The sequence below is a fragment of the Ranitomeya variabilis genome, chromosome 4, assembly GCF_051348905.1.
Source record: "Ranitomeya variabilis isolate aRanVar5 chromosome 4, aRanVar5.hap1, whole genome shotgun sequence".
Lineage (NCBI taxonomy): Eukaryota > Metazoa > Chordata > Amphibia > Anura > Dendrobatidae > Ranitomeya > Ranitomeya variabilis.
In genome coordinates, this window is record NC_135235.1 from 536,313,233 (window position 1) to 536,326,624 (window position 13,392).

Genomic DNA, 13,392 nt, shown 5'->3' on the forward strand with positions numbered 1-13,392 from the left:
ACATGTGTTAATTCATAGTTTTGATGCCTTCAGTGTGAATGTACAATTTTCATAGTCATGAAAATACAGAAAAATCTTCAAATGAGAAGGTGTGTCCAAACTTTTGGTCTGTACTGTATATGTATTCAACCCAAGGGTAAATAATGCTTTTCAGCTCTTGCACTTAGGGCATATGTGTTATCAGTCTAAGAGTCCAACTCCTTTAAAATAGGGGGGGTAAATACTGAGACCCTCCTTTACGTGTGGTGGATAGTGTTGAGCATTCCGATACCGCAAGTATCGGGTATCGGCCGATACTTGTGGTATCAGAATTCCGATACCGAGATCCGATACTTTTGTGGTATCGGGAATCGGAATTGGAAGTTCCCAGTGTATGGTTCCCAGGGTCTGAAGGAGAAGAAACTCTCCTTCAGGCCCTGGGATCCATATCCATGTAAAAAATAAAGAATTAAAATAAAAAATAGGGATATACTCACCCTCTGACGCGCCCTGGTAGTAACCGGCAGCCTGCTTTGCTTAAAATGAGCGCGTTCAGCACCTTCCATGACGTCACGGCTTCTGATTGGTCGCGTGCCGCTCATGTGACCGCCACGCGACCAATCACAAGCCGCGACGTCATTCTCAGGCCCTAAACTCCTCATTCTAGGAATTTAGGACCTGAGAATGACGTCGCGGCTTGTGATTGGTTGCGTGGCGGTCACATGAGCAGCACGTGACCAATCAAGCCGTGACGTCATGGAAGGTGCTGAACGCGCTCATTTTAAGCAAAGCAGGCTGCCGGTTAACAGCGGTAAGGTGCAGGGGCCTCCGGACAGGTGAGTATATCAATATTTTTTATTTTAATTCTTTATTTTACACATTAATATGGATCCCAGGGCCTGAAGGAGAGTTTCCTCTCCTTCAGACCCTGGGAACCATCAGGATACCTTCCGATACTTGGTGTCCCATTGACTTGTATTGGTATCGGGTATCGGTATCGGCGATATCCGATACTTTTCGGGTATCGGCCGACACTATCCGATACCGATACTTTCAAGTATCGGACGGTATCGCTCAACACTAGTGGTGGAGGTGATTTCCCGTCCTGTATCCTGTCCTGAATATTTCCTATATAATCAATAACTCAAGTTTGGGAAAATGATAAAAAAGGTATTTAATGACAAGTAAAATAAGATAGTAGTAAGACAATTCAAATAATAATGTAACAATAAAACCTTTTCTTCAATGTCCTATAATTAGAGAAAATACCAATACAAATATCTACAAGTATACTTAGCAATGATTCTTCATGGCAATAATCTTTATCTCTTCTTCTTCTTTATTTTTTTTATATAGCGCTAACATATTACGCAGCACTTTACAGTTTGCACACATTATCATTGCTGTCCCTGATGGGGCTCACAATCTAAATTCCCTATCAGTATGTCTTCAGAATGTGGGAGGAAACCGGAGTGCCTGGAGGAAACCCACACAAACACGGAGAGAACATACAAACTCTTTGCAGATGTTGTCCAAGGTGGGATTAGAACCCAGGACTCCAGCGCTGCAAGGCTGCTGTGCTAACCACTGCGCCACCGTGCTGCCCCTATAATGAGAGAGAGAGATGGCCTTGATTCTTCCTCCATTTATACCAATATTTCACATCCACACCCACATACAAGCCATGACTCCACCCTTGTTTCCGTTATCTTCTGTGGCAAACGTCCAATCATCTTCCGGCAATGTGAACATCGTCATTGGCTGCAGTAATCATCACCTTCCTGCAGATGGGAAGAAAGTTCTTGTGTAGGACAGGTTCAACTCCATTTGGGCTGGCTCCAAGATGTCCATTTAAAGAACAATGGTTTATCACCCAAACACCACAGGCATTGTGTATCAATATACATATCCATAGGCTGAACACAGGATGTCTATTTCATGAGCAGTGGTTTATAATGGAAACCCACAGGAGTTGTGTACATATGTAGATAATGATAGGTCTCAAACAGGATAGAGGCTATTCATTCAAGATTTCCACAGTGTACACCTGTATCCTCCATTAGGATTTAGGGCCAATATTCATTTCGTATGTAAATGCACCTCTGCCTTATCACTAAAACAAAGGACATCACACAAAAGAACACAGGCCTGACCGCCTAATAGGTTTACAGTCTTGTATCTGGTTTATCTCATCACTAGAGTCCTGGAAATATTCAGCACTCATAAATTCAATATAGAGTTCAGTGATTATTATTATACATTCATTGTCCATGTTGTCTTCCAACAACGTGTCTTTCAGGGTATATTGCAGTCCATCCTTCTCATTTTCGACAGGCCTTGCACTTTGTGCATAGCCTTTAAGAGCATAGGAGTCTCACTACCTAACAATTATAACAGAATGTGTATGAGTCCCTTCTATATCTCTAATACAGGGTGTATCGGAGTCCCTCTTCCTTATATTTGGCAGTTCTTGCATCGTCTGCATAGACTTTCTGAATTTCAGAGTCCCTCCATAAATTAAACAGGATATCTCTGACCATGTTACACATATCACATGCCCATTGCCCAGATAAGGTAGTAAAATGGTAAAATTACATTTACCGGTGACTACCGGTGGGAGTAGCTTTATTTGCCTTATATACAAGTTATTATACAGGAAAGAATGTTTCCTAACTTTTTTTCTTGTAAAATCAATTTTACCTTTATTTTTGTATGTTTTTTGGTCAGTCCGTAAAAGTGGCATAATACTCTGACAACATTGTTCACAGCAGAAACCTCGGAGTCGGAGATGCTTCCAGGAGTCTTCCCCATGCAGTTCCCATGTCATTTGAACCCTGTTTCCATCCATTTCAGCAATTTTCCTGCCTCCCAGCTCTCTAGTTAGGGTATTCTGGAAAGATGATCGAATGTCTGACTTGCTCAATTCAAGTACTGAAAATGTTAACACATTAGTGCATAATCATCACTATTTAACAGAAATTGTAACATTTTTTGCTAATGTGTCTTAATCAATGAATTTTAATTAAGCAAATGTTATCTTGTTTGAATCTTTGAAGGGTTTTTTTCTGAGAAAGGAATTGATGGCTTATCATTGGTAAAGAGTAAAGACCATCAATGTCAGATTAATGGGATTCCGACTCATTGTACCCCCACGAATAGCTGTTTATACCATCTTCTTAAATGTTTACTTCATTCTTTCTGCATGCCTGGCATCTCCTTAGTAGTGGTGGGTATGTCCCATTGCTACTATATAGATGAAGTGTGGGTATGTGCAGTCTTGGACTGGCCCACTGGAGAACAGGAGAATCCTCTGGTGGGCCCCTGTGCAGGAGTGGGTCACCACCTTCTTATATGAGCAGCAATTGGCGCTATATACTTGAATTGCAGATAGAGGCGGCATCTTACTTCATGTAACAATCTACCTCCGTTCATTGTTATGTAAATTTATGATTGAGAATAAGCTCACATTTGCATGTAGCTAAAAAGTGGGGCCCTGGAGTTGGTTGCCGGTGGGCCTTCAGCACCCCAGTCCGACACTAGGTATATGTGACAATACAAACACTGGAGAGGTTGTAGAGGGCATAGCAGCATGAAGTGACCTTCAAACAGCAGATCAGTGAGATACCTTGAAGACCCCCACATATCTAATATGGATGACTTATCCTATTAAGAGGCCCTACATATTCTTATCCCAAAGGTGATGTGACCAGTATGAGATGCCATAAGCATTTGCCACACCATTTTTATACCTTATACAATGTGAAAGTTACATAATTGGGACAGAAGAGTTTTTTTTATTTCATTATTTATTTTATAGGCACAACGTTATAGCTACATATAAAATACAGCAAGAGACAAGACAATAGGTTTATTAAAGATTAGCACATATCACAATTGGAAAATCTTGACAAATTAGTCCGTTACCATCCATATGTATAATTATTCGTGAACATTTCAATCTCACAATGGCTATACTTAGTGGGTCACTCAGTAACACTTCTTTCTGCTCAACTTGTGCTTTGGATTTCAGATTTAGAAGGAAATCTCCACTCCCAGTTCTCCACAATTCTTGATGTTATATATCCTTTCCTTTGTAAAAACTTGAATTCAACAACTGATTCTGGAGACCATAGCCATTAGAGTGGTTATTATTGCAAACTTCGCTAAATACTTGAAAATAGTACAGTGGGAAAAAAAAGTATTTAGTCAGCGACCAATTGTGCAAGTTCTCCCACTTAAAAAGATGAGAGAGGCCTGTAATTGACATCATAGGTAGACCACAACTATGAGAGTCAAAAAGAGAAAACAAATCCAGAATATCAATTTGTCTGATTTGGTAAGATTTATTTAGCAAAATATTTTGGAAAATAAGCATTTGGTCATCTAAAAACATGCAATATTTCTGGCTCTCACAGACCTGTATCTTCTTTTTTAAGAGGCTCATCTGTCCTCCACTCATTACCTGTAGTAACTGCACCTGTTTGAACTTGTTATCAGTATAAAAGACATCTGTCCACAACATCAAACAGTCACACTACAAACTCCAATATGGTGAAGACCAAAGAGCTGTCAAAGGACACCAGAAACAAAATTGTAGCCCTGCACCAGGCTGGAAAGACTGAATCTGAAATAGGCAAGCAGCTTGGTGTGATGAAATCAACTGTGGGAGCAATAATAAGAAAATGGAAGACATACAAGACCACTGATAATCTCCCTCGATCTGGGGCTCCAAGCAAGATCTCACCCCGTGGGGTCAAAATGATCACAAGAACGGTGAGCAAAAATCCCAGAACCACACAGGGGACCGAGTAAATGACCTGCATAGAGCTGGGACCACCGTAACAAAGGCTACCATCAGTAACACACTACCATCCAGGGACCCAGATCCTGCAGTGCCAGATGTGTCCCCCTGCTTAAGCCAGTACATTTCTGAGCCCGTCTGAAGTTTGCTAGAGAGCATTTGGATTATCCAGAAGAGTATTGTGAGAATGTCATATGGTCTGATGAAACCAAAGTAGAACTGTTTGGTAGAAATAAAACTTGTCGTGTTTGGAGGAGACAGAATGCTGAGTTGCATCCAAAGAACACCATACCTACTGTGAAGCATGGGGGTGGCAACATCTTGCTTCGGGGCTGTTTCTCTGCAAAGGGACCAGGACGACTGATCTGTGTACATGAAAGAATGAATGGGGCCATGTATCGTGAGATTTTGAGAGCAAACCTCCTTCATTAACAAGGGCATTGAAGATTAAATGTGAAGCCAGGAGTGGCTTCGTAAGAAGCAAATGAAGGTCCTAGAGTGGCCTAGCCAGTCTCCAGATCTCAACCCCATAGAAAACCTTTGGAGGGAGTTGAAAGTCCGTGTTGCCCAGCAACAGGCCCAAAGCATCACTGCTCTACAGGAGATCTGCATGGAGGAATGGGCCAACATACTATCAAGAGTGTGTGCCAACCTTGTGAAGACTTACAGAAAACGTTTGACCTCTGTCATTGCTAACAAAGGATACATAACAAAATATTGAGATGAACTTTTGTTAATGGCCAAATACTTATTTTCCACCATATTTTGCAAACTAAATCTTGCCAAATTAGACAAGATGATTTTATGGATTTTCTCATTTTGACTCTCATTGTTGTGGTCTACCTATGATGTCAATTACAGGCCTCTCTCATCTTTTTAAGTATGAGAACTTGCACAATTAGTCACTGAGTAAATACTTTTTTCCCCACTGTATCTGAGATATAAATATAACATGATCCTCATGAACTTTTTATGTTGTTGCACTGGTTAGATACCAAAACAATATCACAAAGAGATTTTTTTAAACCATGACCACATGAAATTTAAGACCCAGATTTTCCTTTTTTCCAAAAATAAACCCAATAGAGTTTCCACAAGCCAATAGAGCTATCACATACAATATACCTTCAAATCTAAGTGCATGTAATTGTGGCTAATGTAAGAGAAAAAAGCTAGAAAGGTTCATTCAGATATAATGTAATTAAATGGTAATAACAGTTAATAACAGCTACTTTTAATGATTGCTGAGAAGTAATTTTGCAGGACTCTTGCAGATTAAATATCTAAATAAATGACAAAATGTGTATGCTAGACACTTTAGGGCATCCACCTGTCACCACAGAAAATGAAATGCTATCTACCTGCAGACATAGAGTTAATCTGCAGGTAAATAGCATTACAATGCTGCCCGGCTGCATTACTGAAAGAGTGGCTACATGGAGAAAATGAACTTATTTCTTTCCTGGAGCCACTGGCTTTCAGTCATAGAGGCGAGCTGGAAGTGGCTACAGTCACAACTCAGAGCACCACTCACTATACTGTGAGCAGCGGCTATAAGCACACTGCAGAACTTTGATTGACAGCTGGTTGTGCAGTGCATCTGTACAGAGTGAGCTGTCAATCAAGGTGTCTAAGCGCGCATATAGCTGCTGCTTACAGTGTAGTGAGTGGTGCTGTTAGCTGTGACTGTAGCCGCTCTGTGCAATGCCCTTGTGACTGAAAGCTGGCAGCTAGCAGGAGGAAATATCTTCATTTTCTCCCAGTAGCTGCACTTTCAGTAAGGGGGCCGGGCAGCATTTTAACACTATTAACCTGCAGATTAACCCTAAATCTGCATGTAAACAGCATTTTTAGATGTGACAAATTCACTTTAAACTTGCCGTGAGCATAACAAAAAATGTATCCATGTGCACTGATACTGTCAAGATTCACTTAATCTCAGGTGTTTGATGGCTCTCCTGACTGTCCCTGACAAGAGGTGTCGGGGAAAAGATGGCTCAGGCAGGTTGGATTTCAACATGACAAATCCTTTGTCCCACATTGAAATATACACTAAAGTTATCCGCCTTCTACCATTCATGTTTATGGTGAAGTTGTAAGAAATAACTTTCGTATGAACAAGTACCATCCACCAGTTATGCCAACCGTATGACTGGTTTTAGGAGACGCTTTAGAGATGATCATTTTTGCCTATTCATTAGTTGCTTGATACAAATTTGGCTGTTTAATCTATGCTTGGCTTGTTTTTTTAATCTTTTTTTTTTTAGAGTTTATCAGAAGTCTTAAGCGTTCTTGCTTAACAGCTGGAATCACAAGCAAGTTCTTCAGCAGGAGGATGAGGTGCAGATGAATGAGAATCTGGAAAATTAAGATCAGTGATTACTATAGACTTATGCCACATTTACAGCTGTACATAATGAAGTGTTTCATAAACAAAGAAAAATATTAAAATTTGAATCTTGAGTGGCTGATACCTTGTAATGGCTAACTGAAAAGATGGCAACAAATAACAAGCTTACAAGCTTTCAACAAAAAGCATCTATTCATAATAAAGGTGGTAGTTTCTGTGCTTAGGGGAGCCACAAGGAAACTACAACTTTTATTACAAAAAAATACCCTATTAAAATCTATAATTTCAGACATCCCACTTTTGTATGTTAGGCAGCCCCCAAATGTAAGAAACATTATCGTCAGAAGCTCTGTGTCCTCTCTAACAACAACAGGAACCTTTCACTGCAAGTATAAAAAATGTAAAAGCTGTCCATTTATAATGACTGGATAAGATAAAAATCCCCAACTTCAATCAGGACTAAAAGGTCACAGGTACTTTTAGTTGTACCGCAACTAATCTAGTATAATTGATTGTACAGTATGTGCCAAATATCCAACTGGGGGTCTGTATGTGGGGGAGACAGGAAAAAAAACTTAGGACAAAGATGAATTCTCATCATCACCAAATAAAAGAAAAAATAATATATCCACCTGTTGCCAAACATTTTGGAGCCCTGATCACAGAATCAGGGATATGAACTTGCTAGTTTAGAAAGAGGAAAAATATATATCTTCGTGTTAGCCAGTAGATAGAAAAATAATAAAACTTGCGAGTCCTCAGTGGTTGATTGATACTGTTAAGTGTCGAGTTCCTGCCGTTGCACAGGGGGAATCTCGAGCCATGTCCTCTGCGGTTTCCCAATCTTCTCCAGCCGCAGAGGAACCTGCTCAACAGAGACATCGCTCCCAGCGTCTTGCTCAAGCTGATGCTGAGCGTCTGGTTACTGCTACCCTCCCAGCGCCAGCTATTGTAACCAACAGTAATCAGCGGCGAGCAGACACTCCAACTCCTGCTTTTGGTCAACTGAGCATGCCTGTCGGACGACCTCTCATTGGAGGTTGGGGGTCAAATGTTCAGTTCCTGAAGCCGCCCTGATTGGACCACCGGTACCGAAAGGACGCAGCTATAAAAGGTTCGGATGGCAGCTCGGCCATGCGCTAGTATAAACCTAATATCGTGTGTGTTAGGGGTCGAGTTCCCGTCTCTGCACAGGGGGAGTCTCGGGCCGTCTCCGCTGCGGTCTCCCATTCTTCTCCTGCCGCAGTGGAGCCTGCTCAGCGGAGACATCGGTCCCAGTGTCTTGCTCAGTCTGACTCTGTACAGAGAGTTGCTGCTGCTTTTCCTGCTTCTGCCATTGAAGTCAGTGCTGGGCAGCAGCGAGCAGACGCTTCTGGGACTAAGTCCTGCTTTTCTCGTTCTGAGCATGCCCAGAGTAAGATCTCTCAGTGGAGATCGAGGGTCACATGATCAGACACTGCAACTAAGGTCCTGTAGGTGCTCACGCTCTGTGGCAGCCTCTCATTGGTCCTTCTTGGTAGGTCCTGTACGTGCTGCAGCTATTTAAGGCTCACATGGCCGCACGGCCATGCGCTAGTATTGCTTTCATTTATGTACTTTGCGCTAGTGTGGTCTTTTATGAGTGTGTTCAGGGACCCGGCTGTAATAAGCCCCTAGAATGCTGGCACCTCCGGCGAGGAGTTTCGTGTGCATGCAAGACCACTGACTGTTCTTGTTTAGACAGTTAGCCTGTGCCTCTGTGGTGTGTAACAGGGCGCAGTGCTTTGAGTTCACGGCTGCTCTGTGAAGTAACAGAGTTAGCTAACACCGCCATTTAGTTCCGCTATTTGCTAGCAGCAGGTTCTCCTGCACGGTGGACCCCGGGCTGCGAACGCAACTATCCTAATAAAATATATACATTCATTAGGTGCGTTCCGCTAGCCCTAACAGTGTGTGTGTGGATGCGTGTATGTTATTTGGTGAAAGCTTCTAATGATCCCCTTCCCTAGTGTTGTTGTATGTGGTTGGGTGTTTGGAGCTGACTAGCACCATATAGTGCAATTCAGCACAAGATCACGAAATACTGCGTCATTTCAGTAGCATTCGCCAGTGCGGCGCCATGCACAACCAGTGCGCTTTTCAGGGTCTAGTTAGGGTGGTTAGTGGCGTCTGCCAGAGCGGCGCTGCGAGCACCTAGTGCGCTAAATCTATTAGCTTTTAGTTTTCTCCTGGCACTGCAGTTGCGGCGCCAAGCGCTAGTGGGTCTAGAGGGACTCTAAACCTGTGTCCCTGGTGTAAAGTCCTTGACCAAACACTAGCATTCACTCTGCGGTATTGTTGCCCTGTGACGCAACAGTGTTCGCCTCCTTACATACCAGGTGAAGCTAACCCGTGTGTGTTCACATTATACCGCCATATACTGTCTGCCATTACCGAGCAGCAGGTGTCATTTCTGCATGGTGGTCCCAGGGCTGCGAACGCACCTTATATCTTCCTTAAAATTATTTGGTGCGTTCTCCCAGCCCTAACAGATACCTTTTAATGGCTAACTGAAAAGATTTTAACAAATTGCAAGCTTTCAAGACTACTCAGGTCTCTTCATCAAGCTTAGAACACCCCTGATAAAGAGACCTGAGTAGTCTCGACAGCTTGCAATTTGCTACCATCTTTCAGTTAGCCATTGAAAGGTATCAACCAGTGGCGTATCTGAAGGGGCAGCCGGGGCATGTGCCCCGGGTGCAGCCAGCAGGGGGGCGCAGTCGGGCCACCTAAAGCGGCGGTCCGCAGTGTCTCCCCCGGCGGCTGCATTCTGCCACCCCCCGCACTGGGAGTCAGCTGTTCTCTGTGCCGACTGTCAAGCTGACAGCCAGCACAGAGAAGCTGCAGCGCGCCGGTTCCCAGTGTTCAATTGTACTGCATCTGAAATGCGAGTACAATTGAAGCTCTGACTGCCGGGTCAGAGCGACGCCAGCAGCGTGATCAGGTCATTTGATCACGCTGCTGACGTCACTCACCTGCGCGGCAGAGCAGAGGTAGAGCAGGAGATGCAGATCGGTGGTAAGTGCTCCAGTGGAGCTGAAGACACCGAAGGTGCAGGGGTAGGGGGGATTTAATGTGAGTGGGAATGGGGGGGATATATTGTGGGGGATTTAATGTGAGTGGGGGTGGGGGGGATATATTGTGGGGGGGATTTAATGTGAGTGGGGGTGGGGGGATTTTTATGTGAGTGGGGATTTATTGTGGGGGGGAGATTTAATGTGAGTGGAGATGGGGGGATTTATTGTGGGGGGGAGATTTAATATGAGTGGAGATGGGGGGATTTATTGTGGGGGGGAGATTTAACGTGAGTGAAGATGGGGGGATTTATTGTGGGGGGGATTTATTGTGGGGGGGGATTTAATGTGAGTGGGGATTTATTATGGGGGGGAGATTTAATGTGAGTGTAGATGGGGGGATTTATTGTGGGGGGAGATTTAATGTGAGTGGGTATTTATTGTGGGGGGAGATTTAATGTGAGTAGGGAGGGGGGATTTAATGTCAGTGGGGATTTATTGTGGGGGGGAGATTTAATATTAGTGGAGATGGGGTATTTATTGTGGGGAAGGGATTTAATGTGAGTGGAGATGGGGGTATTTATTGTGTGTGGGGAGAATTGGAGTGAAGATGGGGGATTGAATGTGTGTGGGGGGAGATTTGTCATGGGGATGTGGGGATTTAATGTGTGGGGTGATATTTGGAGTGGGGATGGGGGGATTTAATGTGTGGGGGAGATCTGAGGACACAAAATGAAGAGCAAACAGGTAGATGGGGGCATGTATGAGGAAACAGTAAGGGGGATGGGTGCAGGCAGTTTGGGGAGCAAACGGGGGAATGTATGCAGACACAGTATGAGTAGCCATGTGAAAAATGTATGTGGACAGAGTACGGGGAGTGAGGGTGTTGGGATGTGTGCATGCGTAGCATGGAGGGACAGTGTAAGGGCACATCCAGGAGGGGACAGTATACCAAGGAGGGGGAGTGCGATGAGAGAGTACAGTATAAATACTGGGCCCTATAGGGGGGACACAGTGTGAGAGGACAGTGTGAAAATGGGGGCCGGTATGGAAAGGGGAGGTCCGTGTAAAGAGCATGTACCATAAGAGGGACAGTGTGGGGGTCATATTTTATGCAGACAATATAGTGAGGGGCAATTTTTTATTCAGGAGCATTTTAATGACACTTGTATCTTTAAGGGCATCATGTGGAGATTTTCTGCAAAAGAGCGGAGAAGATGGAAGTCTGCAGAGACGGCTGTGGATGAGAAAACTCATCATGGGGTCTGGACAAGATGAAGAAAAGGAGAAAGACTCCAGAGATGACGTCATATATAAGGTACCTGGATGTAAATGTTATTTGTGATACTGACTAATTCTCATGTTTTTATTTATGTTAGGAGCATTAAAGGGGATGTCCAGGTTTGTGATGAGTCTGCAGTCATTCTTTGTGACTGCAGACTTCTGAGTTCTCACAGTGCGCCCTGCACGCTGTCAGGATTCTCTCGTGCCGGCGATTTACATACATGTGGTCACGTGCTGACTAGATATGTGTGGCCTCACTCAATGAAAATGAACTGAGCGGGGCTGGGCATGTCTAGTCGGAATGTGGTCAGAAGTATACAAATCACATGCTTGTGCTGACATGACCGTCCACCGGCCAGGGAGAACTCTAAAAGTGTGCAGTGCATGAGTTGCGAGAATTCAGAAGCTGCGATGTCAGGATTCAGCTCTGCAGGTTCCAGTCGTCATCACATGCACACTTCACTCATATGCGACTTTCATACTTGTGGTCCTGTGACAACGAGCTTCTCTTCTGCTTCTCTCAGTTTTTCACTGAACATTGAGAGCTTAAGGGAGAGGAGCTCGTGGGTACATGACTAAGAGTGAAAATCACATACGTTCTGGGGGGGGCGCCAAACTGAATTCTTGCCCCGGGTGCCAGAAACCCTAGATACACCTCTGGTATCAACCACTGAGGGCTAGAAAATTTAAATATTTTGGTATTAAAAGGTAACTTCAGATCCCAAAGAGACAGAAGATTGTGGGAATACAAACTTATGACAGCCTTTGACATTCAGTGCAGGAATGAATCTGAGGCATGGATTTATGTTTTTTTTACATCAATTAGGAAATGTGCTCCTCAGACCTCATGGATGCATCACAACCATGGACCAGACCTCAATCAGAGGATAATAAAACTTTCGCACTCCTCATATATGAACTCCTCCAATATTTACTCCCACAACTGGTTCTCCCCTTCCCACATTGTTAGTTCTACTTCACGTAATTTGTCTTATTTACTGCATTTTCCTGTGACCTGTTGTGTATAAAGATGTGACTCTTCAGATATTGTGTTATACTGAGCCTGATGAAGAGACCTGGGTAGTCCCGAAAGCTTGCAATTTGTTATCATCTTTTCTGTTAGCCATTAAAAGTTATCAACCACTGGGGAATCTTATGGCTAACACAATACAAAAATATATTTTTCCTGTATCATAGACAAAGGTGTTGCTGCAGTGAGTTTAGGGGGAACAGTTATACATTGAAGACAATGACTACTACCAGCAGGATATATTAATAAGTTTTAGGTGAAATTAGTTTACCTTTTGGAGGGAAGACTGTAGATTGAGGAGATTCTTTAACCCTGTAAATTGAAAAAAAACCCAACAATTATGACCATGACCCAATTATTTCAGATATCTATTAGCGTTTCACAATTTTGTGCTTATTATTGTGTTTAATATGTATAATAGATATTATTGATTCTGTAAAACTAATCCCAAAGTCTATTTTCTGGAGAATTATACAAATCTAGGAAAATAACCTGTTTGTACTCCTACCATTAAGACTTAATACCATACTTAGCTACATAACATTTATGTTGTTTAGGTTTCTACTTACACATTGTCCTGTTCTTCCAGCAATCTTTTGTAAGTTGCAATTTCCATTTCAAGCAGGTTCTTCTGATCCATAAGACTTCTATATTCTGCATTTTGACGTTCCAAGTCACATCTTATTTGTACGAGTTCTGCCTGAACAATGTCGATCATGTTCTGAAGCTGAGCAAGTTCGGAGCTGTAGTTAGCCTCGGTTTCGATTAAGTTATTTTGTAGAGCAGATTTCTGCAATTAAAACAAAATACATGTTGAGAACAATTATCATTTAACTCCAAATTTCAATCAAAAAGTTGTTTTTCATTAATTCCAAGCATGATCAAACCATTGAGTAAAATCAAGTATCTTACGTAC

At 42.9% G+C, this 13,392-nt stretch overlaps 1 protein-coding gene across 1 annotated transcript in view; it reads right to left on the reverse strand.

Moving 5' to 3' along the window:
- Positions 1-13,041: 13,041 nt before the first annotated feature.
- Positions 13,042-13,392, reverse strand: part of LOC143768108 (keratin, type I cytoskeletal 19-like) — a 45,963-nt gene continuing 45,612 nt past the window's right edge. The window contains exon 8 of the mRNA XM_077256795.1: positions 13,042-13,266. Coding sequence (XP_077112910.1) covers positions 13,042-13,266 — 225 coding nt within the window. The remainder of the gene's footprint in view (positions 13,267-13,392) is intronic.